The sequence below is a fragment of the Pichia kudriavzevii genome, chromosome 5 (assembly GCF_003054445.1).
Source record: "Pichia kudriavzevii chromosome 5, complete sequence".
Lineage (NCBI taxonomy): Eukaryota > Fungi > Ascomycota > Pichiomycetes > Pichiales > Pichiaceae > Pichia > Pichia kudriavzevii.
The window spans coordinates 254,106-277,535 of record NC_042510.1 but is presented as its reverse complement, the minus strand read 5'-3'; the positions used below and the strand labels follow the sequence as shown (position 1 = coordinate 277,535).

Here is a 23,430-nt window from a genome sequence, read left to right as displayed (position 1 = left end):
GGAGAAAAAGGGTATAGCGCCCATAACGGGTCTCTAGCGGGGTACGATTTTCTTGGTAGAGTTACGATAATAAAGACGGTTACGGTAGACAGAGCAATAGTGGGTTCTGTTTTATTTTGCTTTGTGTTGTTCTGGATTTGACTACCGAGATAGGGAACCTGAAGAATCAGCAACTATATTAAAGCGATTTTTTTCGTACAAATATTCAGCTGAATAAGAAACACAGAATAGTCATTGAATTAAAAGGGAAAAACAGATCAGAGAGGACTAGTTTGCCAGCCTACAGAATCAATTACACCTTTTAGACTTTGAAATAATGACCTTGAATGACAATACCCATATAAACCAGGTAGGTCCAAGTGCAGGAACTGACACTGAGATTAGCAAGGGCACACCTGCATCCGAATATGACTTCACGGTGGACGAGAACAACTATTCATCAGCTGCAACTAGCGGCACATCATCCAGGCAGAGTAGTATATATAGACACAACCATTGCAGTAACCAAAAACCTCTCAACGTGCTGAATGCTCACATTGTCAATGATTCCAATCAGTATGTTTTCGACAATATACCAGAGACCAAAGATATTTGTCTACCAAACCATTCAATAGACGACATTAATGAGATATCAGTGGATATTGGTGGCTCATTAGCTAAAGTAGTTTACTTCACCAAGGACCCAATCAACGAAGAAGGAGTCAGACTGAATTTTTACAAAATTGAGACGGATAAAATAGACAGATTTATTGAGTTCTTGAATGATATAATAACGAAAAATTTCCCCGATCGAAGCAGGACTGAAGTTACAGTTATAGCCACTGGTGGTGGTGCCCACAAGTACCACGACAAGCTAGTTGAAAAGCTGAACTGCAAAGTACAAAAGGAAGATGAGATGCAATGTTTGATTATAGGATTGGATTTCTTTATTACTGGTATCAAGAATGAGATTTTCTATTATGACGAAGATGACAATAAATATATTGAAATTGAGCAGGATGATGAATCGTCAAGCCCAGAGTCAGTCTACCCGTACTTATTGGTCAACATTGGATCAGGTGTTTCAATGATCAAAGTTACTGGTCCCAATGAGGGCAATTTTGAAAGGGTTGGGGGTTCCTCACTTGGAGGGGGTACTTTGTGGGGGTTGCTTTCGATTTTGACAGATTGTAACAGTTTTGATGAAATGCTCGAGATGGCTTCATTGGGGAACAACGAAAATGTCGATCTATTAGTTGGTGATATTTATGGGAAATCTTACAACAAAATTGGACTAAAATCAAATCATATAGCTTCATCAATGGGTAAAGTATTCAAAGAAGTTTTAGATACCAAAACTGGTGAAAAATTATCCAGAATGGAAAGACTGGAGAAGTTCGATCAGCGAGACATTGCAAGATCGATGCTTTATGCTGTCTCGTACAACATTGGACAAATTTCATATTTGCAGGCCCAACGTTACGATCTAAAGAAAATCTATTTTGCAGGCTCATATATTAGAAATCACAATCAAACAATAAGGACGTTGAGTTTTGCAATTGATTTTTGGTCTCAGGGTGAGAAGAAGGCATACTTTTTAAACCACGAGGGATATTTAGGAGCAATGGGAGCCTTTTTGATGCGTCGAAATGAACCAATCCATTGAACTTTTTAGATATTATTCAATAACAAGACACTTAGTTGTGTATCTCTTACATCTTTGCCCTCCATTCATGCACTCCAGTTTAATTATTTATAGCTTTTCTTCTTCCTGTTTTCTTTACTCCTCTTTATATATTAATTTCTCTGTATAGACCCATTTTTCTCATAAAACTCATATTACCTTTGCCCAACCACCAAATCTCAGAACGTTTCCCATGTCTCTACAAGCTTAGTGATTGCCGAGTATTCATTCGACAATCGCATGTCATTATCCGATGCTTCAGTTTGGTCCAATTGAGAGAGATGCTTTTCAAGAGCTTCCTTTTCAGCTTGTAACCTCCCAATCTCTTCATCGAGGGACTTCTCTTGCTCTTCCATACTGACTATCTTTCCCTCTACTCTAGTTAGCTCCTCTTTCAAAACTCTGGTTTCCTTCTTCAGCTTGTCAATGTTATTAACGAGCAATTCGGCACCCAGAAGATTCTCATTGACAAACATTTTTGCCCACTCTAACAATTCCAATCCGGGTTCATCAAATAACCCGTTTTCTTTGAAGAACTCCCTAGCCTCAGCTATTTCATGCATCATTGTATTAATTTCATCTTGTAAAATAGGTTTACCCTCAATACATCTCCTGATTTCAGCCTGTTGGACGCATTTCCCAATTTTCTTTCGCAAGCTTTTCCCGATTTTCTTCAACTCTTCAACTTGTGCTTCAAGTGACTCCACTTGTTGGCTCATGGCCTCAGAATCCGCCTCTATCAAAGCCAAATCATCTTGTTTTAAGTCCGTTCCCGCTGCCAATAACCTCAAGAACCTCAATTTTGATTCTAGCTCAAGAAACCTGTAATTCAACCTCGATTCTAAAAGCCGGACGTTCTTCAAATGTCCATTGAAACAAACAGGATCCACATATGCGTGGTCCCCTACTCTAGGACTAGTTTCGACACCCTCGGCGCCACTCACTGGACGTGCCGTGATCTCAGATATAAACCGATCGTATTCTTCATAGCTGGTCTGAAAGGGTAGATCTCCTATTTTTTTCATGTTGGTTGGGAATTGTGTTGTAGGTGACATCCCGGTGGTATCATCTAAACTCGCATGTCGTGGTCCTTGTAGATCACCTCCTAGAGGTGTAGACGGCTGAGTGGAATTCATAATGGATGCCTTGGAAACAGTCTCTAAGGCGTCACGGGATAAAAGTCCAATTCAAAAGATGCAGCTTGGCTATCACTTTTGTCAGGTTGTCACTATATCGGGGGTTTCGTGCTCAGGAAGAACAAACTTTTGGTGTTGTTATCAATCAAATTATATCAAATCAAATCAAATCAAACCTCACCACTTGCCGTTTTTAACGCGTATTTTGGCAATGTTCCTCTTAGAACTTGTTTTCCACAAGAATCCAAAAGGTCTGTCTATGTGGCACAGCTTGTTTTCGTGAACTTTCCACTTTCTCTAAGGAAACTGCGTTGTTGACTAAGGACAGAACATACAAGCTGCTGTGAATAGTACTATTTTTTGCCTCGTATCTTTTGTCTGCTTTTTTTTTTTTTACCTCCTCGCTCTTCCAGAAACGGAAGTTTCTCTACTAGAAGGATGTTTGAATAGATGCAGAAATTATAGAAAAGGTGTAATTTTTCGTACTGGGAAATTGTAGAAAAGGAAGAAGAAGAAAAGTAAGCTAGAGAAGGAGTTCGTCAACGAATCAGAGACCAATGAGTACAGAACTAATCGAATGTGTCAAGGGCATATTGCCGGGGTTTGACATCCGCCTTGTTTCGCAAGGAGCAGAAGCGCTTGTTTTCATCACAGACCAACATCCCTATTTACCACGAGATATAAATCCGAGAGGCATTTCTAACAGCAACCAATACATCATCAAGTACCGCCCGAGAAAGCCTTATAGACACGAGGTTTTAGATCTTCAAATTACAAAGAGCAGGACGGCCAGTGAGGCCAGACTTTTATACAAACTGAATTCTCTTGGGGTGAAGGCGCCCAAACTGATTGGACTTGATGCTCCTAATGGAATTATATGGATGGAGTATCTTGGGTTTCGGTTAGAGAATGGGGATTTCAGCAGTTTGAAGAACTGGCTATGGTGGCTGGAAAGCTGTGGTGAGGCACATGCCTTGGGTATTGAAGCTAAGGATGTCATGCGAGGAGTTGGCGAATCGATTGCCAAATTACACATGAACGATATAGTCCATGGTGATTTGACTAGTTCCAACATTGTGCTAATTAAGGAAGGCAAGGATGGATTGGGGCTCTCGTTGATTGACTTTGGACTATCAAGTTACTCGGCATTGATAGAAGATAAGGCCGTGGATTTGTATGTCTTGGAGAGGGCCCTCTCTTCAACGCACTCGCTATATTCGCAACTGTACAATGAATGGCTCCTTGAAGGGTACAGCCTATGCTACGATGTCCACAAAAAGACTTCTGCCTGTGTTGAAGTGGAGAGAAGGCTCCTACAGGTTAGAATGCGTGGAAGAAAGAGGTCTATGCTTGGCTAAGATAGGGTAGTGCAACTTCCTATTTCCTAATTCCCATATCGACCACTTCCATGTACCTTGTTTTGCCAGGGAAAAGCCGTAGAACTTGTGTGTAGTTGTCTATATTTGTCTATCACAAGTGTAAAGTATCTTACTTTTGAAAGGAGGGCAGCGACGGGGAGGTTGGAGATTCCGCGCCTTCCATTTTCTTTCCTCTATGGTGTGTGCACTTAAGGCGAGTTATATTACAATGTGAGCGGAGGATTGTGTGTAGTGGATGAATTGCAATTGGGAGGTTTTAAGGCTTATAAAACAATTGGAGAGATTCCAAACTGAAAATCGTTGAAAAGCAGTAAAGAGCATTAGAATGGAACCCATCGTGTTAGACCAAGGTACTGGATTTGTTAAGATTGGAAGAGCAGGGACCAATTTCCCCGACCATACGTTCCCTTCAATGGTTGGACGTCCAATCTTAAGAGCTGAGGAACGTACTGTGGAAGGTGACTTAGAGATCAAGGACATTATGTGTGGTGATGAGGCGGCAGCAATGAGAAGTATGCTTCAAATTTCATACCCAATGGAAAATGGAATCATCAAGAATTGGGAAGATATGGAACACCTTTGGGATTATGCATTCTACGAACGTATGAAAATAAATCCACAAGGTCGAAAAGTGTTGTTGACCGAACCTCCAATGAATCCATTGAAGAATAGAGAGAACATGTGTAATGTGATGTTTGAGAAGTACAACTTTGGAGGCGTTTATGTTGCAATCCAGGCAGTGTTGGCACTTTATGCTCAGGGGTTGTCATCTGGTGTTGTTGTTGATTCTGGTGATGGTGTTACGCATATTGTGCCGGTCTACGAATCTGTTGTTTTGAACCACCAGACCAGGAGACTGGATGTTGCCGGTAGAGACGTCACTAGAAATTTGATCAATTTACTCTTAAGAAGAGGCTATGCCTTCAATAGAACAGCAGATTTTGATACGGTTAGACAAATAAAGGAACAGCTATGTTATGCCTCGTATGATTTGGATTTCGATACCAAGCTAGCAAACGAAACTACAACTTTGGTCAAGAACTTCGAATTGCCAGATGGTAGAGTTATTAAGATTGGCTCTGAGAGATTTGAAGCCCCAGAATGTTTATTCCAACCATCTCTTGTTGACATTGAACAGCCAGGTGTTGGAGAGGCGCTTTTCAATACCATTCAATCCTGTGATGTTGATATTAGATCGACCCTTTATAAATCCATTGTTTTATCAGGAGGTTCTTCAATGTACCCGGGATTACCTTCAAGATTGGAGAAGGAACTAAAACAGTTGTGGTTCACAAGGGTTTTGAAGAATGATCCTACTCGATTGGATAAATTCAAAGTTAGAATTGAAGACCCTCCACGTAGAAAGCATATGGTTTTCATAGGTGGTGCTGTTTTGGCTAACATCATGGCCGACAAAGAGCACATGTGGATAACCAAACAAGAATGGGAAGAACAGGGTCCAAGAATTTTGGACAAGTTAGGTCCTCGTTAGTTACATTGACCTGGTGTAGTTGTGGGCAATTACTCAGATATTTAAATATGTATGCACATACATGCCAACTAGTTTGTTCGTCCCATTCACCCTACCTTTGTTATCGCCCTTATCGATCAGCTTCTTGTTTCTGTTTAATTACTTTACAAATCTATTATACAAAATTAAGCAACACTCTCTAAACTGTGTGTATATGCAATGATATCATGTCTTTTTTTTTCCCCATCCTTTTATGTTTTCATATCTTGTGTTTTTTCCCGCATATAGTGGTTATTCAACCTTTTCACCACTAACACGTTTCCATACACCCTCAATCAATCGATCCAAACGCTCTTGGGCTCTCTTATCCTCTTTAGTAGAATTTTCATCAGTATGACTGGTACTTAATGCAATTTTCTTCAACTCTGGATGGCGGCCTCCAAACCCAACACATCCACGAACAACCTCTTTGATGACGCTTTTATCAATAATAACAGGATTTATGAACGGATGCCCCAACAGTTCTTGAGACGTTATTCTCCTACTAGGGTCTCTTATCAAACATTTTTTAATCATATCAATCAAATAAGGGCAAACTCGCTCCAATTCATCCTCATTATCCCTCTCTTCTGGTTTTTTCCTTAGATTAACTGCGTTTGAAGGATAGTTTATATTGATAGAAGGATTTGTGATTGCCAAAATTTTTTTTGTACCTGTGTATGAAGCATATGGAGTCATTGCATACGTTAATTGGTATAATATGCAACCTAGAGACCAAACATCCGCAGGTTTTCCAACCTTCCATATAGACGAACCATTTTCATTCTCCGCACAATCAATCAAAGTTTCAGGTGCCATATAGTTGGGTGTGCCCATCTGAAACTCCCTGTAGACATTGACGGTATGCCCTTTGATTGAATTACTAATTCCAAAGTCAATCAATTTTAAGATACCATTGACAAAAACAAAATTTGCGGGCTTCAAATCCAAATGAACAACATCAAGTTGATGTATAGTATCAATACATTTTATCATTTCTTGTGAATGATACCTGATAAACTCTAAATCATAGAATTTTTTCAAAGTGTGTCTATTTGACAATACAGTGGCTAAATCAAGATTACCACATTCCATTACAAAATAGATATTCTTTGAAGTTAACGAATAATCTAGCAACCTAACAACCCTATTACAATGCCTTAGTTTATGTAGAATTTTGATCTCACCTTTCAATTCCTGAATTGTAGAGCTTTCATGATCTTCCAAGTTAACAATTTTGATTGCAAAAAATCGTTTAGGAGAATCAATAATTGAGCATCTGTAGACTTTGGAAGATCCACCTTTACCAATTTGTTCAAGTAGGTTGTACGTTCGCTTATTGATTGTTATTTTTTGGTTACTATTCATGTTGTTATTTTCAACATTGTTATTATCACGATTATTATCTGGTTGTTTTTCATTCTTCATTTTTTTCTGTTTATCCAATTCATCCTTGTATTCTTGAAGCTCTTTCTTTAGTTGATAAATTTCCTTTTTCTTTTCAGCCAAAGATTGTATATGATCAAAATCATTGGAAGGATTTATGTTTTCCTTGTTTGATTTGCTATCAAGATTTAAAACGAACGGTTTATCATCTCTAAAGATATCGATGATCCCGCCATTTGGTTTGCTATCGGACAGATTCAGTTTTGTCTTTCTACCAAATTCAGGAGACTCTAAAATTGGAACGTGTGAGTTGACAATGGAATTTGGTAATTTATTCTGTTTAGTAGGTGTTGATGTCTTATTTGATAAATCGTTTATACTGGATGCTGGGAGAGATGTCTTTTTGTGGGTTGGAGAATATCTATTCGGTGTTAATTGCAATGAATGTTTCCTCTTTATATCTTTGAAATTGGTACCTGTATTCGGGCTTTCAGAATGATCATCAGGAAGTTGTGAATTGCCGGTGGATTGGAAATCGCCATTTATAGTCAGTCTCTTTGGTGCACCTAGACCTAGTTTACGCATAAACGTAGAATGTCTCGTGACAGTTGTATTGGTTAAGTTTTGATTCTTCGGATTGGTAAATTCATTAGTAGATATCGAGTTTAAAGTTGAATTGGTATGCAGTTTATTATGGTCCCTTTTCTCAATTTTCCGGTGACTCCCACTTTCCCTACTGTTTTTATATCGATCACCTAATTTGTCGTCTAAAATAGACAATGCAAAGGGAGACAACGCTGGAGGACAAAGTGCACTATCGAAGTCCTCATCCAAGTCAAAAACTTTATGATTCTTGTAACTTGAATTTGGATTTGAGTTTGATGTTGATGCTGAGGAGGTCAAATAGTTGTTATTCCTGTTCGAAGGTCCATTAGCCACTTTCGTCAACGAGGTGTTATTAGATGCCGATGACGGTATATACTTGGACATTATGTGGGGAGAGACACCTTGAAGACGGTGTTTGGCATTCAATTGAAGAGTCAAGAGTTATTGGAGTAAAAAAAGGGAATCCCCATGTTGATGCGTGTTGGACTCTCTACGTGAATGTCTCTTTTGATACCCGCATTAAAAAAAAAAACGTTTAGTACGCTCCTATTGTGTTATTTTCCAAAATGATACGCGGTCGTGCTATTATGGTTTCCAAAAGTTTAATGGTAGCGTGTAGTGGTTAGACAGGTAGGTCCATCTATACATGTAGAAAATAATCATTGTGAATATAAGTTATAAAGAAAAGGAGTGGACATTTATGCATTACACATTATTAAAGCAGGTGAAACAAAGGGGTAGAAAGAAGGAAACGAGGAAGAGAAAGAGGAATAAGTACATGGGATAGAATAACGATTGCAGGGTATAGAACAAAACATTATTAAGTTACAATTTCAAGATAATTACTTGGACACATACCGATTTCACCCTTTTTATTCTTTGCCTGCCACCAGTTACCGTTTGTATTTTTTACTCTAAAGATTTCTCCCTTTTTGAAGCTTAGTTCATTAACATCATCAGGACTGGCATTATAGTCGTATAATCCTCTGACCAATATAGGGTACGACTCCATATATTTGGAGACTGATGATATTCCTGTTAGATTTGTACCTGTTCCGTTGTTATTTGGATCGATCTGAATTACGGGCAATATGCCTGATTGTCTGAATGCAGAATCGTTAAATTCCGACATTTGAGGAGTTTCTAAGGATTCACTAACTGGGTTTTCGAATCCTGCCAATTCATGAGAATCTTCCATGTTGCTATAAATGTCTGACTGATTGTGATTCACGTAAGCGGTTGACTGATAGACGACGTTACTACCACTACTTTTATAGTTGTTACTATTGTGCCTATTCTGGGTGGAGATACTAAGCCTTTTCCTTTCGATTATATTGATAGGTTTACCATATTGATCGATGAATTCCACAATGGGGGAAGACTCATCTGAACCCAAATAAACCAACCAAAGAAAGTTGGTCATACTAAGAAGGATAAACCCGGTACTAGCAGCAGAAGTTGAAGAGCTTGAGTAATAGATCATATTGTTAGTTGAATTTGAGGAATAGATAAATGCAATTATGACTGATGCCATTAGAAAGTTTCTGTAAACAGGCAACAAGCCCAAATAATATGCTACTGGGATTATAATCACCACAAAAAGTTGAAAGACCAATCCCCACCAAGTGAATTTGGGGAAATGTTCTATTGATTGTGAAGCGGCAATAGACCCTACAAAGGCTATTATCCATGCCAAGGCAGAGATGGATATAGTGATGACAATGACGAGGTTGACGGTAGTTGGACTGGCCGGACGGTTAGTCTTTGTACGTTTGGGCAAGGAGAGCATCGTTTCAAGGTGAAGACAAGTTAAGTTGAGTTAAGGTTGGATGAAATGAAGGGAAACCGAGTGGATATGATTGGTGCGGTAGCTCTAGCTCTTGCTGTAAAGGTGACCTTAGAATGGGGTGAATAGAGGCCACGTCTTATTAAATAAAAAATGAAAACAAACACCCTATAATAGAAAATTCAATACCTTAATAGTGTGAGTTTGAGAATGTGTATGTTTTCGTATGTATGTGTGGTTTGTGTGTATGTCACTCTTACCATGATCCTTACTATTTACTATTTATTAATTTTTTCCCATTTTTTTTTTACAAAGTTTTACTTTTTTCCATTAATATTTCGTGTTTAACTATGACGCGCTAATAAAATGTATCGTTAATGGCATATACAGAAACAGACCAATTTGGAAAAGGCCAATTTTTGTGCTATAAACAAACTAAAAACGAGGGGAGGAGACGAAAACAAACAAACATAGACACTGTAGCGCGTCATCCTGAAACGGTCTAGTGTTTTATTTCTTTTTTTCCTCCTCGGTTTGATTTTCTGTTTTTTTTTAATTATTTCTCGTCGCTTTGAGTATTTTAGTTCCAGGGACGAAAATAGACCCAATTCACGGAAAAATGGTAAAGATGAAAAAAGAAAAAGAAAAAGAAAAAGAAAAAGAAAAAGAAAAAGAAAAAGAAAAAGAAAAAGAAAAAGAAAAAGAAAAAAGAAAAAAGAGAAAATGTCTACAAAGAGAAAAAGAAAATTGTGAAACAAAAGAGGACCAAAATCAAAACTATTGCCGTACGCCTTTAATAGAGACGCTTGACATTTATAAGCGAGAAGATATACTCTTAGCGGCAAAACACGGTTATGGCGGCAATTTAAGAAATAGTAATAATGAATGGGAAATTAGTTCCGTTTAATCGATTCCCGTTCCCGTTCCCGTCTTCCCCCCCCCTCATTCGACTATCCTCTAATGTTCAACTATCAGCGAGCCGCCAAGTATCGACATAATCGCAAGTGGAGATTTAGAAACAATGGAAAATGTAAATGATGCCGCTCTCGGATACTTCCCAAAGGGGAGGGACGGAATATTGTCTAGCTCCCTCTCAGTAAAGGGAAACGTCGTTATCTGCCAAAACGGGGAAGAAAACATGCTTAGAAGTTAGATATGGCCTTGTTGCCTTATCAGAAGAAGGACTTGACACATTTACCATTGCTTCATACTATCGTCTGATAGGACACGGCCAGACCAAGTCAGATATACCTGCTTATCCAGGGTACACGAGTCACTCTAGAACAGCTGTCCATTTGAACGTATTGTTGATGTACACTTTGAGGGAATATTGAATAGGGTGGGGGCGGGGGGGGGGGGGGGGGGGGGTAGGATTTGCCCAATCTTTGAAACTCCAGGTCATTGACTGTAATGCTTTTTCTCTATCAAAATTGGCAATTTCCTTTTCTGGTTTTGTTTCTAATGCCCCTCATAGTTACAGAGAGGGCATTATGTTAGGAACTGTACCCGCCACATCTTACAATACACTCTACACATTCCATGGCTGTTGTAATCTCATATTCTAGGACATTGTCATCACTAGAGCATTCTCCAACAAACCACTAATTGACACCCCCCCCTCTCTCTCTCTTCATCTCCCCTCTTGTGATGTCCCGGGTTTGTTTACCTTTTACTTCAAAGTCACCACAGTTTCTTGTCATTCCTATAAATACCCTTGTTGCCCCCCCTCCTTTGTTCCCTTTTTAATCTCTCTCTTTAACTTGCACTGTTCTACTTGGTTTTTCCTCTTTTGTTGTCTTGGTTTCGTATCTTATTCAGTTGTTCTCCAAAAGACAATCTTCACTCTTTAGTTCTCAATCCACCCCCCGCTCCTAAGACTCTTTTGTCTTTCACTAGTACAATGACGGCAGCTATTCCAAATTTACAGAGTTTGACTCTAGATAACAACTTCTCCCAATCCTCATTTCAAAATGTCTCTAGAGAAGATGTTCAAGCCAATGGATACAGACCTTCTGTTTTCGAATCAAAGGATGATCAAATTTCTAAAGTTATGGACCTATTAGATTCGTATTCTCTCATTCCGGAAAACTTGATTGAATCTGAAACGAGTTTTTTCTATAATGATTTGGGAATTGATGATACATATTTTGCATCGGAATCTGTTGAAAATATAGCATCCAATATTTTGGCACTTTATGCTGCTAAAATCAATGCTACAGTCAATTCAAATTTAAATAATGATATTCATTTTAAAAAAATAACTGACAATCATGCAGTTTATTTTGAAACTGGTTCTGTATCTAATTTTGAAAAGGAAATCGATGATGAATTTTTAGATGTTGCTGATAAATCATATAGATTAGAATCCTTTACATCCAATTTACCCAATGGTGAAATGATTAGATGTCATTTTGTTTATAAGTCGATTTTCTCAAATGAGGAGAATCAATTGGTTAATTCAAGTTCAAGCAAAGAAATTGACTTAATATCTGATGATACTTTCCAAAAAATTGCAACTAATTATACGAAAACCTTATATTCTGAAATTTTGGAAGAATCAAAATTAACTGAGGGACCAATTGTTAAACATTATACAATTTCAGAAACTGGTGAATTGAGAATTATTATTGGTTTTAAGAAAGGTTCTTCTCATAGGTATAATTCAGCATTATCAACTTTAGTTAAATATTATGGATTAAATATTAAGAGAAAATATGTTGAAAATTTCTCAAATAATTATACAATTATTTCAATGTATTTGAATTCAAATCCAGAACTCGAATCAACCTTGACCACTTTACAATTGACTAAGGAAGCATCTTTATTATATTGTATTCCAGATAACAAATTCTATTCAAAATTTGAAAATGGTGAATGGTCAATTCAAGAATGTATTTATGCCCATTGTGGTGTTATATTTGCAACTCATTTCTTGAATAGATCTGGTCCTGAATTTCAACAATTAAAGAAGATCTTGTTAGATTCTTCGATTGTTAATCCAAAGAATGTCGAATTGGTTTCTAAAATCAAGGAGAGATTTAATTCAGAAACTTTTTCGGAATCGTACATTATTGAGACTTTTAATTCCAATTCTGAATTCATTCAACAATTATATAAGCATTTTGTTGATAATCACTATACAACTTCCTCAACTAAAATGGTTAGAACTTTATCCTATCAAAGAACTTCTCAAATTGAAGGTATTGAAAATGATTCACAATTTAATGAAAAAATCCAAGATATTAGTAATGATGGTTATTCAACAGTTTTAAAAGTTTTATATTCTTTTAATAAGTCCATCTTGAAGACCAATTTTTTCCAAACTTCTAAGATTGCTCTATCATTTAGATTGAATCCTTCATTTTTACCAGTTTCTGAATATCCAAACACACCTTTTGGTATGTTTTTTATCGTTGGTTCGGAATTTAGAGGTTTCCATATTAGATTTAGAGATGTTGCTAGAGGAGGTATCAGAATTGTTTTATCAAGAAATGAAGATTTCTATTTGAAAAATATGAGGTCATTATTTGATGAAAATTATAACTTGGCTTCAACACAACAAAAGAAAAATAAGGATATACCAGAAGGTGGTTCAAAGGGTGTAATTTTAATCAATCCAGGTTCTGCCCAATTAAAACCAAAGGAATGTTTTGTTAAATATATCGATTCTTTATTAGACTTGTTAATTTTGAATGATCCTACAAGAGAGAAGATTGTTGATTTCTATGGTAAAAATGAAATGTTATATATGGGACCAGATGAAAATACTGCCGGTTTTGTTGATTGGGCAACTTTACATGCTAAAAAGAGGGGTGCCAAGTTTGGATTTCCATGGAAGGCCTTCTTTACAGGTAAATCTCCAACTATTGGTGGTATTCCACACGATGAATATGGTATGACCACATTATCTGTTAGGGCTTACACTGAGGGCGTCTATAAGAAATTGAATATTGATGATTGGTCAAAGATCAAGAAATTACAAATGGGTGGAGGTGATGGTGATTTAGGTTCAAATGAAATCAAGTTATCTGGCAATGAGACCTATATTGGACTAGTTGATGGGTTTGGTTGTATTGTGGACGAAGATGGTATCGATAAAAATGAACTTTTGAGGTTGGCCAATAATAGATTTGGTAATAATAAGTTTGATAAATCAAAATTAGGCCCAAAAGGGTATGCCATTATGGTTGAAGATAAGGATATACAATTACCTAATGGTAAGATTATACATTCCGGTATTCAGTTTAGAAACAACTTTCATTTGAATTTGAAAGAAATTTATCCTCCAAATTCTATCAATTTATGGGTCCCATGTGGTGGTAGACCAAATTCAATTGACGTAACAACTGTTCAAAGTTTAATTGATTCTAAAACCGGTAAGTCGATTATTCCTATCATTGTTGAAGGTGCCAATTTGTTTATCACACAAGCTGCCAAATATATTTTGGAAGATGCCGGTGCAATCGTCTTAAAGGATGCATCTACAAATAAGGGTGGTGTTACATCTTCTTCTTTGGAAGTTTTGGCTGCATTATCGTTGAGTGACGAAGAATTCCAAAATAAATTTTGTGTTGATCCAGTTAACAATTCAGTTCCAAGGTTTTATCAGGACTATGTTAAGGAAGTCCAAGAAATTATTAAAATCAATGCCGATAATGAGTTCAATATGTTGTGGAAGTTGAAACAAGATACGAAGAAATCCTTTGCAGATTTGTCTGATGAATTGTCAATTGCAATCAACAAATTGGGTGATGAATTATCTTCCTCAAAGGAGTTGTGGGAAGATGATGTTGAATTCCGTAACATTGTCTTAAAAAACGCGTTACCAAAGTTATTATTGAATGAAATTGGTTTAGATAGAATATTAGAAAGAGTACCAGAGTCTTACTTGAAGGCTATTTTTGCTACAAAGTTGGCATCTGAGTTTGTTTACACAAGAGGTATTGATGCAAACCCAGCAAAGTTCTTAGAATTTGTTTCCTCTATAAAGAGAAGCACCTGAAAATGTTTTGATTTATTTTGATTTTTATAATGTAATTTGATTTAGTATGTTTTAGTTTAATTTAGTTTAATTTAGTTTAGTTTGATTTATGTTGATTTATCTTTTTATATTTGTTCATGTTTCTTTGGCTCTGTACTTTAAATAATAGTTCTCTTTATATCAAGGTATTAAAAAGAAGTATGACACTAATTTCAGCTTCTTATATGGACAATGCTTCCTGCAAACTTGATAACATAAACTCTAACAAAACATCAACACGTCTACTTGCTGTTCACCCTACTTTGAAATTCCAGCTCTTTCATTTTCCTCATCTCCATTTCAACACGCCGGTTAGCTTCTGCGTCAATCATATTTTGCTCAAAAATACGATCACTTATAGAATCTGCCAGCCATGCAACACCAGCAGTGGTTATCCAAATATACAATTTGGCACGGAATGGTAAGGAGTTGTACCTCTTGAATAAAGAGGGTTTTTTATTGGATGGAGGTGCCTCTTTGACCTGTTCTGATCTCTGCTTCTCCGCAGTCTTATTTTGTCGTGGTGTTGGCGGTTTTGGTGAGATCATCACTAACCATTAATCGTTTATTCAACAACCTTGTTTAAATAACAAATGGTACATGGTATTACTTCCAGGAGAGATGAATTTCCGCATTTTTTAGCTTTTGATTTTTTTATCATATTTTTATCATTTTATATATACCTTTTGCGCCTATTTTACTTCTATTTATCCTTTCCCTATCGTGTTTCTATCCTTGTTTTGTTCTGATTTTGCAGGGATACGTAGATCAGTGGAAAAAGATGAGAATCTAACTGGAAATAATATACATGTGTATATACAATCGCTAGTACTAGAAACGGGCCTTATAGAATAGTACGTTTATTGTCATTGATTTCACCAAAAGGCGATTCTTCAGAAGAAGCCGAGTGTAGCATGCCAGAACTTTCAGTATTCTGTTTTTTCTCGTGTTGTCGAACATCTTCAATCACAGTGTTGGATTTCTCGTGTCCAGACAAATAGCTGCTTCCTAAATCAAATTCGGAATCACTATTCATACCTGGCGGTTGTCGTTGCTGCTGTTCATGTGGATGATGGTCGTCTTCGTCGGATGACTCGATATGAAATTCGTGGGCATCTTCATCATCTTCTAGATCTTCAAATTCGAATCTGCTACTTTCGTCATCTTCTGGTCGTATAATATCAAACTCATAATCTTGTAAACGACGTGCTCCTCCTTTTTTACCTTTCTTGAATATCCACAATGAGGCAATAAATCCAATGACAATCAAAGAAACAAAATAAATTACATAGTGATGTGTAGGTTTATGTGCATGTGCCGTATTTCCATCATTACCATCATTTGGCTTATTTTCTTCACTAGGTAACGGCGAGGCCCCCAAAGCACCTGTATTTGTAGGTTTAATACCTTCTTCACTAGTGGTATGAGCCGTTTCTGCATTGCTTGTGCCCGTTTCACTGGAGTTTGGTGTCTCTAATGATTTACCATTTTCAACATTTTTATTATAATCTTCGTTATTTACCAAACTATAGTCTTCATCAATATCAAATCGTTTAGCTAATTCTGGATCAATACATTCACCAAATGCCTTTAACTGCCATCCTTTGAAATTGATGGTATTTTCTTCACCAACATTTCTTACTTTGATTGTCCAGTTACCGGTACCTTCCTCTCCCCAATGCGCAACTGTCGAAAAAGTCCACTTTTTGAACCCACCTTTGTCAGTATCTCTAGGCCTCTTTTCAGCTAGTTTGGAGACAATGCCATTGGGAGAGATTAAATCAACCTCAACGTCACCTCTTTTTTGAGAATCAATATCAACTGTAATAGTTAATTGCTCAACTTTCTCAAAATTAGAATATCGTAAGACTTCATTTGAAATTTCAAAGTTATCCTCAATTTCGTCAATTTTCTTTTCAATTTTTTTATTCACTTGTTGATATGGCATGTAGTACCAAGCTTGAGGTTTTAACAAGGTCCAATTATTCTGTGCCATGTCAACCATTTTCTCAGCATCAATTTTCCCCCATCCATATTTAGGCGAATATTTACGTCCTTCAATTGCTGAGTTTTGCCAAGACGGATCATATGGTTCAATTTCAGCCGCACTAAGTACGGTTAAATATTGAACATCTCTCCATGTTAGTTCTGGATTTGCTTCCAGTACAAGTGCATATATACCAGCCGCTAAAGGTGCTGCAGCAGATGTGCCACCATGATTTGCAGTACATTGTTCATGGATATCTGTTGTATGTATATGTTCACCAGACCCAGAGGAATAAGTAGATACCATAACAGCAGTACACGATTCTGCGTAGTTTGGATGTAACCCCTTATAATCTATTGCTGTCACTGTCAGTGAATAAATACTATTGGTATAACCATCAAAATTACAGGTATCTCCACGAGACCCACCATTACCACTTGCAAAAACGTACAATGCACCTTTCCCTTTTCTGCCTTCTTGGATACCTTTTAGAATTGCCGATTTGATCAGCTTATCAGGCTCGTCCATAGAACGACCATTGTCCGGTGGCCCCCAAGAACATGAATAGATATCATTAACGTCTAATCCATAAATCATAGCAGCAGCTTCTTCTTCGGAGGTAATTTCACCACTTAATATCCGGATGCCCGATACTTTCGAGTCATACGCAACCCCGACACCACAGTAATCATTGCCCCTGGAAGCTGCGATCTCAGCAGCACATCTGGTACCATGGTAGTCATTCGTCAACTCTGGTTTAGGATTTGGTCTGTTATCATTATAATCCCATGAACCTTCAGGACAATAATTATCCTTCAAATCAATTGACTCATAATCTAAGCCATCATCAATCAATGCAGTCACTACACCTCTGCCTGTGATATTTTTCCTCCACACAGGTATTACATTCACGTCGTGTCCTGGGTTGAACGCGTTCTTAATATGCCACTGCTCTTTGAAGATTGGATCATTAATACCAAATTCTTCTGCAACTTGAGCTATTTCATCTAAGCTTGAATCAACGTTCGTGTTCTCTCGAGAATGTAGAACAGGTACGTCTTTCCCATATGATACGGGAACAGGGAAACGTTTTACTAGTTGTTTCCTCGGTAGTAAATGAACACCTGTAACATTGTTATCATTCAAACTACTCAAAAAATCATAATCTTCACGTTTAATTAATTTTTTGTCACCTTGCAAGAGCTCTTTGATAGATGTGTACTTTGAAAACTTTTCTATTAACTGATGGTCTTTCTTCATACTAAACACATGAAAATTATCTAGAAAGTCAATTTCATATTCATATTCCCAATCTGGATGTAATTCTTGTATGTTATGTAAATCATAATCCCCCTTTACTTCTACCATTAGGTAGTCTTTGTTAGCAAAGTCCTTATTGCCTATGGCATTGATACGATTTGAAAATATCAAACACAGCAAAATTTTGAATACCCAGGTAAAATTCATGCTTCCTAGTTTTCTAATTTTCTGCCTTATCTTTTTTTTATTTAGACAGAGAGAAAGGAGTAACAGGTCCGATTCTCAGAATGAGATTGTCAACCAGTGCCAGCAAAGCAGTCAAGAGAGGGAAAAGAAAAGTTGTAGAAAACCAGAACCGTATCACAATGTTTTTTTTTTAAAACTCCACGATTTGGTGAAACTTCATTGCTCGCCAAATTTGGAAGAGAGATCGCAATTTTCAACAACAGTAATAGTGCTGGTACAGTTGTTAGGAGCTAACTCTTTTTGCTAAGTTTACAGCTTGCCAGGGTCTAATAAAAGCGTATTTAGTACTATTTTTTTTTATCTAAAAGGATTACATAGTTTTGATACCCAAACTTGTTGGACATACGTTGGGAGAGCTTTAAGAAGATAACCTTCAATGTAAGCTAAAAATAACTTGCTAAATCACATTGACTTGTGATGTCTCTTTTTCCTTTTTTTCCCCCCTACAAAATCAATTTATAAAGCAAGTGCACCCATAGGGTCATAAGGTGGCAAGACGACTGGTTCTTTATCCTCCAGAATGGAAACATCGAGGTTTAGGGCAGCAAATTCACTCTTTTCAATGACTACTTGATAAACGTACTCTTCAAAATATTCTTGGGTCATTGTGTAATAACCTTCTTGACCACTCTTGGTACCCCAACTGTTTTCGACTCTGTATCTGACAGGTTTGCCATTTTCATCGACGTGCACTGCAGTAATCAACATAGCGTGGGTCATTAAAGAATCACCAAAAACAACTCTTTCCTTCTTTGACATGGTACGGACATCATAACCTAATAACTCATAGTCCCATAAATTGATATCCATAATACCTCTACTTTTATCCATAAATTTAGGTGTATCGGTACCAAAGAAAACTGGTTTGTTATTTTTGATTCTGTTAACAACAGCTTGAGATAACTTTTCAATTTCTAAGTTTAAGTATGCAACTGGTTCGCCACCAGCAACATTACCTAATCTTTCAACTTGAACCATCTTGTTATACTTATTTCTTGGGTCATTTAACAAGGAAACATATTCTGGAGCATGGAAATCCAAAACTTCAGTTGCATATTTTAATGGTGTAGTTTTAATAGATTCATATTTACCATCTTTATCGGTGAATTCCCAGACAAACTCTTCGTTTGGCTTTGGTGGGTTACCAAGGAACATTGTTAGCAAACGATAAACTTCTTTTTGCATCTCATTCTTCAAGGACATTACATCTTTACCTTCATCTAGAGCGTTACGTAAAGTCATTGCATAAGAACGTAATCTGTGGTTGACTAATCTGTTCATAATCCTCGAAGTGGTTGTGTTGAAAGAATCTGGGTAGACTTGATCAGGAACAACACCGTATTTGGTAGCAATTTGTGCCATCATGGTGAATTGACCACCATCTTCAACTGGATTGGTCAGGAAATATTGAACCAATCTTGAATCGATTGGTTCCTTATGGGTGTCGATGATTTGTTCAAGGAAATAGTTTGCTCTTTCCAATTTGTCATAGAAAAACAAATACGATGGGGAAAGCTTGATTTCCTTCAAATTGTATTTCTTCATTGCAGTAACACGCATCAAGTTAGTCGATGCAAACAACCAACATCTACCAGAAGCCTTCTGATCCATGACAGGTAGACCTTCAATTTCAATCTTGTGGTTGAAGATATGCTTGTTGGCGATTTCTGCATCTCTGTTAATCAAGACCTCATCAATGTTGGAATGTTGCAATACAGAACCCCCGATTTGAGTCTTGGCGTCAGATTTGAATTCTTCAGTCCAATTAGATAAGTTGTCAACGTTAATTTGTGAAGGAGACATTTTTGGAGTGGCTCTTGGCTATTGTTTGTCTCTACACAGAAAATCAAGATAATGGAAACACACAAAGCTAGCTTCTAAAGGAGAAAGCCAGGTGGCAATTCACCACAGAAATAACCGTTCTTATGAACCAACGAAAAAGCACCTTCTCCTTTGTTTGTGCCACAAAAAAAAAAACAGGAACGCTTCAATGTAGAATTTGCCGTTTCCCCACACGGATGCAATGATACTAAGATTGCACTGTGCTGGTCTTACACTGTTCTACCAAGGTTGTTTACCACCCGAAGAAGAGTGTTGGTGTCTGCATCCTGTATCCGTGGGACAGTAGAACAAGACAAGTACCAGGGAAACATGAAGTTAAGTAAGAGGACAGCCACGCGTATAGCTGATTGTTTCCTAGAAAACAGCCCATGTAGTTCAAGTTGAGGTATAGAGTGTAGATTTATAGGTACATACAAAGTCAGTACATAGATCCCAAGCTAAGCAGCAGATCCGTCGTTATCTTCAACGGTATCTTCGTATTCACTAGTGGTAGTTTGGACGCTGTATGAAGTCTCTCTCTTTCGGTTTTCTGAGACATTGGAACGTATAGAAGACGCCCCTTTACTGTCGGCTGTGTTTGACAAGGAGAGACTGCCGCTGCCGTTGGCCTTAGCTAAACGTTCACGCAACATTGTTTCACGCATCTTCAATTCCTTGGCCTTGCGTTCAAGTTCCGCTGCTCTTCTGCTTAATTCTAAGGCACTTTGACGTTCCAACTCTTCCAATTTAGCTTGTTTGCTACGGATAGTCTCGTGTCTTAACATATAAGGAACAGTTTCGCTAATCTTACGTAACTTCTTCGGATCAATATGGGGCTGCTGAACTTGTGATCCTCCAACAATCAGACTGCCACTGTGCATTGACGTTTGTGGGGAACCTTCGATATTAGGAGACCCCGATATCGTATTTTTTCTGTTAACAGTCGATGCAGAAGATTTCTCAGACCTTGATGAATCAAAACTTCCACGTCTAATATTGCTTGACAATTCACCGTTGATGCTCTCAGGTTCTTCTTCAACGAGTTCTGGATGTTGCTGGTGCTGGTGCTGGTGCTGGTGTGATTGTCTCGTTTTGGGGATATCAAATTTAGGTAACCCTCCAGATTTTGTGATTTCCGCCAAGTTGGACATTGAAGGAGGTTCACTTGAATTGATCTTCAAGTCTCTCATTGAATCCGAGAATTCGTTCTTTAAATCACTCACATTTGATAATCTCTCGGTTCTGTAAGCTTCGTATAAGAAATCATGGGTGATATCCTTCAGTTCTTGTAGTTGCGAACCAAGCAAGACATTTTTCAAAACCGGGAAATCGGATACTCTAGTATCGTTGATATCCACCACCCCCCAAGGATATTTTCTAACTCGAGTTTTCTTAGTATCGACAACCATTTCCGTATCCGAGGTAACAATTGCAAAAGGTTGTAATGAAGTCAAATACCTTGACTCCTCAATAATATCAGGATCCGTCTCGGACTCATCCACCTGGTATTGAAACACGGGGATCTTGAAACGTTCGATGTCTTGCAATACATTCCTCTTGAAATTGGCCAACTCATTCTCTGTGAAGGAATCGGCACGTGAAATGATGGGGATTATATTACAGTATTTGGAGAGTCTCGTCATTGACTCAACATCCAACTCTCTCAGTCCATGGCCCGTTGGCTCGATGAAATAGAGACATGCATGAACTCGAGTGTCCTCAAACCTAGGGTTTCTCCTGACCTTGGTCTCCTCGGCAAGTACATAGTCAAACTGTTGTTCCAAAAAGTTGCAGATCTCAGATACACAGATGGAGTTATCGATGTTGTCGCCGAAACCAGGGGTGTCTATAACTGTCAGTAAGATCTTAGAGTCATCTTCATCGATGATTTCTACCGATGTTTCTGTGATTGCAATTCCCGGCTCTTGATTAGCCAATGATGGATCAAATGTTTTCTCTAGCTCAGACGCCGTCAACGAGCCCAATGCACGATAGGTAATGGTCTTCCCAACAGTCTTCTCGCCGCTGTGCTCAAACCTGTGCGGGAGGATGTTCTCATCCAACAACGAATTCACAAACGAGGTCTTGCCAGTTCCACTTGGACCTGTGACAATGATGGTAAACCTAATGCCTTTTCTAACGTCCTTCTTTCTATAGGGAACCATCTCTTGTGTTTTGCTTAAGGGATGAGGAGATGGGTGTACGATGCGGGAAACAGCAGTTACACGATGCTATCCTAGAGATTTGGGGGTGAACACTACACGTTAACAGCAATGTTGACGTTTCCTGTTGTGATCCAAATCTAATTTCAGTTTGCAAACTCTGGCAACGAAAATAAATTTCCAGATTGGCAGAAATTCGAGACTTTCCTTACATTCTCATTTTTTCCTCCCGCCTTCCTATTCTGGTTCTCAGATTCTTCCACGTTCAAAACAACAGAAGTTTGTCCATCATCGGAGTTGGGAGAAATGGAGAAACATAGAAACAGAGCACTGCACAATCAGAGAAGGAGAGAGAAGAAAAAAAATAAAATAAAAAACCACACATCAGTGGAGTGGCATGAACCATCACACCATATTATTTTGTCCATCAGGTATTTGTAGACCCTGTTTGTATGTAAGATAACAATGTATTACTATATTTAGTATAAATAGTGTGTAGGGTATATTTGCAGTGCACATGTATAGCACTATAAAGACTATTTTCACCTTATTTCCCCTCTTGTTTGTTTCTTTCATTGTTGAAAGACAACAGTATACACATAGAAACAACATGTCTATGAAACCGCTATCTGCGAAAACAGCGGCTGCATTAGATGCATCCCTCATGTCCACTTTGGGGTACAAGCTCGAACAGTTGATGGAGTTGGCCGGGTTATCCGTTGCACAGGCCATCTATGCTGATTACAAGCCGGACCAATTCAGCAATGTCCTTGTGCTAGTGGGTCCAGGGAACAACGGCGGGGACGGGCTCGTTGCGGCAAGACACTTGAAACTCTTTGGCTACAGGGAAGTTGCCGTATACATCCCGAAACAGGGCAAGAATCCGTTTTACGCCAACTTGCAGACCCAATTGAAGTCTTTTAACGTTCCAGTACACACTGGAGAGTTGAACAACGTCCTCAAAGGCAGAGACCTGGTTGTGGATGCGTTGTTTGGGTTTTCGGGCAAGCCTCCCTTGAGAGAGCCTTTTAACTTGATTATTGACGAAATTGTAAAGCTGCAGAAAAGGGAAAACGTCAAGTTGTTTGCCGTGGACGTGCCAAGTGGCTGGGATGTTGACGAGGGCCCAGTGTCGCAAGAGTACATGCCCGACGCTTTGATCAGCCTAACTGCTCCCAAGCCGTGTTCGGCGAAGTTGGCGCCTCATGTGAAGCATTACCTTGGTGGCCGCTTCATCAGCAAGGAAATTGCTGAGAAATGGAACTTTGATGTTCCGCAATACCAGGGTGTCGATCAGTTCGTCAGGTTATAATGGATGGGCCTAGGGAAATATACAGTGTTTGTTATACAGAGTTTTATAATACGATATTTAAGATACGATAACTAATGTGCTACTGGCAGTAATAACAGTACAGGGACAGAACGGACAAAAACTAGAAAAAAAAAAGAACTCATGGCTAGTGTAAAG

At 38.1% G+C, this 23,430-nt stretch overlaps 11 protein-coding genes across 11 annotated transcripts; 5 read left to right on the top strand and 6 right to left on the bottom strand.

The window, feature by feature from the left end:
• Positions 1-316: 316 nt before the first annotated feature.
• Positions 317-1,645, top strand: C5L36_0E01350 (uncharacterized protein; the record flags this gene model as incomplete). The annotated part of the gene is made up of 1 exon (XM_029467689.1): positions 317-1,645. One exon carries the CDS (start codon positions 317-319, stop codon positions 1,643-1,645), a length of 1,329 nt encoding a protein of 442 aa, XP_029323549.1.
• Positions 1,646-1,842: 197 nt separating this feature from the next.
• On the bottom strand, positions 1,843-2,799 carry C5L36_0E01340 (uncharacterized protein; the record flags this gene model as incomplete). Its single annotated transcript, XM_029467688.1, has 1 exon — positions 1,843-2,799. The coding sequence occupies one exon, from the start codon at positions 2,797-2,799 to the stop codon at positions 1,843-1,845; it is 957 nt and encodes a 318-aa protein (XP_029323548.1).
• Positions 2,800-3,356: 557 nt separating this feature from the next.
• Positions 3,357-4,157, top strand: C5L36_0E01330 (uncharacterized protein; the record flags this gene model as incomplete). Its single annotated transcript, XM_029467687.1, has 1 exon — positions 3,357-4,157. The coding sequence occupies one exon, from the start codon at positions 3,357-3,359 to the stop codon at positions 4,155-4,157; it is 801 nt and encodes a 266-aa protein (XP_029323547.1).
• A 346-nt stretch (positions 4,158-4,503) lies between these two features.
• On the top strand, positions 4,504-5,670 carry C5L36_0E01320 (uncharacterized protein; the record flags this gene model as incomplete). Its single annotated transcript, XM_029467686.1, has 1 exon — positions 4,504-5,670. One exon carries the CDS (start codon positions 4,504-4,506, stop codon positions 5,668-5,670), a length of 1,167 nt encoding a protein of 388 aa, XP_029323546.1.
• Positions 5,671-5,940: 270 nt separating this feature from the next.
• C5L36_0E01310 (uncharacterized protein) lies at positions 5,941-8,064 on the bottom strand (the record flags this gene model as incomplete). The annotated part of the gene is made up of 1 exon (XM_029467685.1): positions 5,941-8,064. The coding sequence occupies one exon, from the start codon at positions 8,062-8,064 to the stop codon at positions 5,941-5,943; it is 2,124 nt and encodes a 707-aa protein (XP_029323545.1).
• A 436-nt stretch (positions 8,065-8,500) lies between these two features.
• C5L36_0E01300 (uncharacterized protein) lies at positions 8,501-9,469 on the bottom strand (the record flags this gene model as incomplete). Its single annotated transcript, XM_029467684.1, has 1 exon — positions 8,501-9,469. The coding sequence occupies one exon, from the start codon at positions 9,467-9,469 to the stop codon at positions 8,501-8,503; it is 969 nt and encodes a 322-aa protein (XP_029323544.1).
• Positions 9,470-11,366: 1,897 nt separating this feature from the next.
• On the top strand, positions 11,367-14,468 carry C5L36_0E01290 (uncharacterized protein; the record flags this gene model as incomplete). Its single annotated transcript, XM_029467683.1, has 1 exon — positions 11,367-14,468. One exon carries the CDS (start codon positions 11,367-11,369, stop codon positions 14,466-14,468), a length of 3,102 nt encoding a protein of 1,033 aa, XP_029323543.1.
• Positions 14,469-15,330: 862 nt separating this feature from the next.
• C5L36_0E01280 (uncharacterized protein) lies at positions 15,331-17,940 on the bottom strand (the record flags this gene model as incomplete). The annotated part of the gene is made up of 1 exon (XM_029467682.1): positions 15,331-17,940. One exon carries the CDS (start codon positions 17,938-17,940, stop codon positions 15,331-15,333), a length of 2,610 nt encoding a protein of 869 aa, XP_029323542.1.
• Positions 17,941-18,435: 495 nt separating this feature from the next.
• On the bottom strand, positions 18,436-19,782 carry C5L36_0E01270 (uncharacterized protein; the record flags this gene model as incomplete). The annotated part of the gene is made up of 1 exon (XM_029467681.1): positions 18,436-19,782. The coding sequence occupies one exon, from the start codon at positions 19,780-19,782 to the stop codon at positions 18,436-18,438; it is 1,347 nt and encodes a 448-aa protein (XP_029323541.1).
• A 476-nt stretch (positions 19,783-20,258) lies between these two features.
• C5L36_0E01260 (uncharacterized protein) lies at positions 20,259-21,965 on the bottom strand (the record flags this gene model as incomplete). Its single annotated transcript, XM_029467680.1, has 1 exon — positions 20,259-21,965. The coding sequence occupies one exon, from the start codon at positions 21,963-21,965 to the stop codon at positions 20,259-20,261; it is 1,707 nt and encodes a 568-aa protein (XP_029323540.1).
• Positions 21,966-22,479: 514 nt separating this feature from the next.
• On the top strand, positions 22,480-23,274 carry C5L36_0E01250 (uncharacterized protein; the record flags this gene model as incomplete). Its single annotated transcript, XM_029467679.1, has 1 exon — positions 22,480-23,274. The coding sequence occupies one exon, from the start codon at positions 22,480-22,482 to the stop codon at positions 23,272-23,274; it is 795 nt and encodes a 264-aa protein (XP_029323539.1).
• Positions 23,275-23,430: the final 156 nt, after the last annotated feature.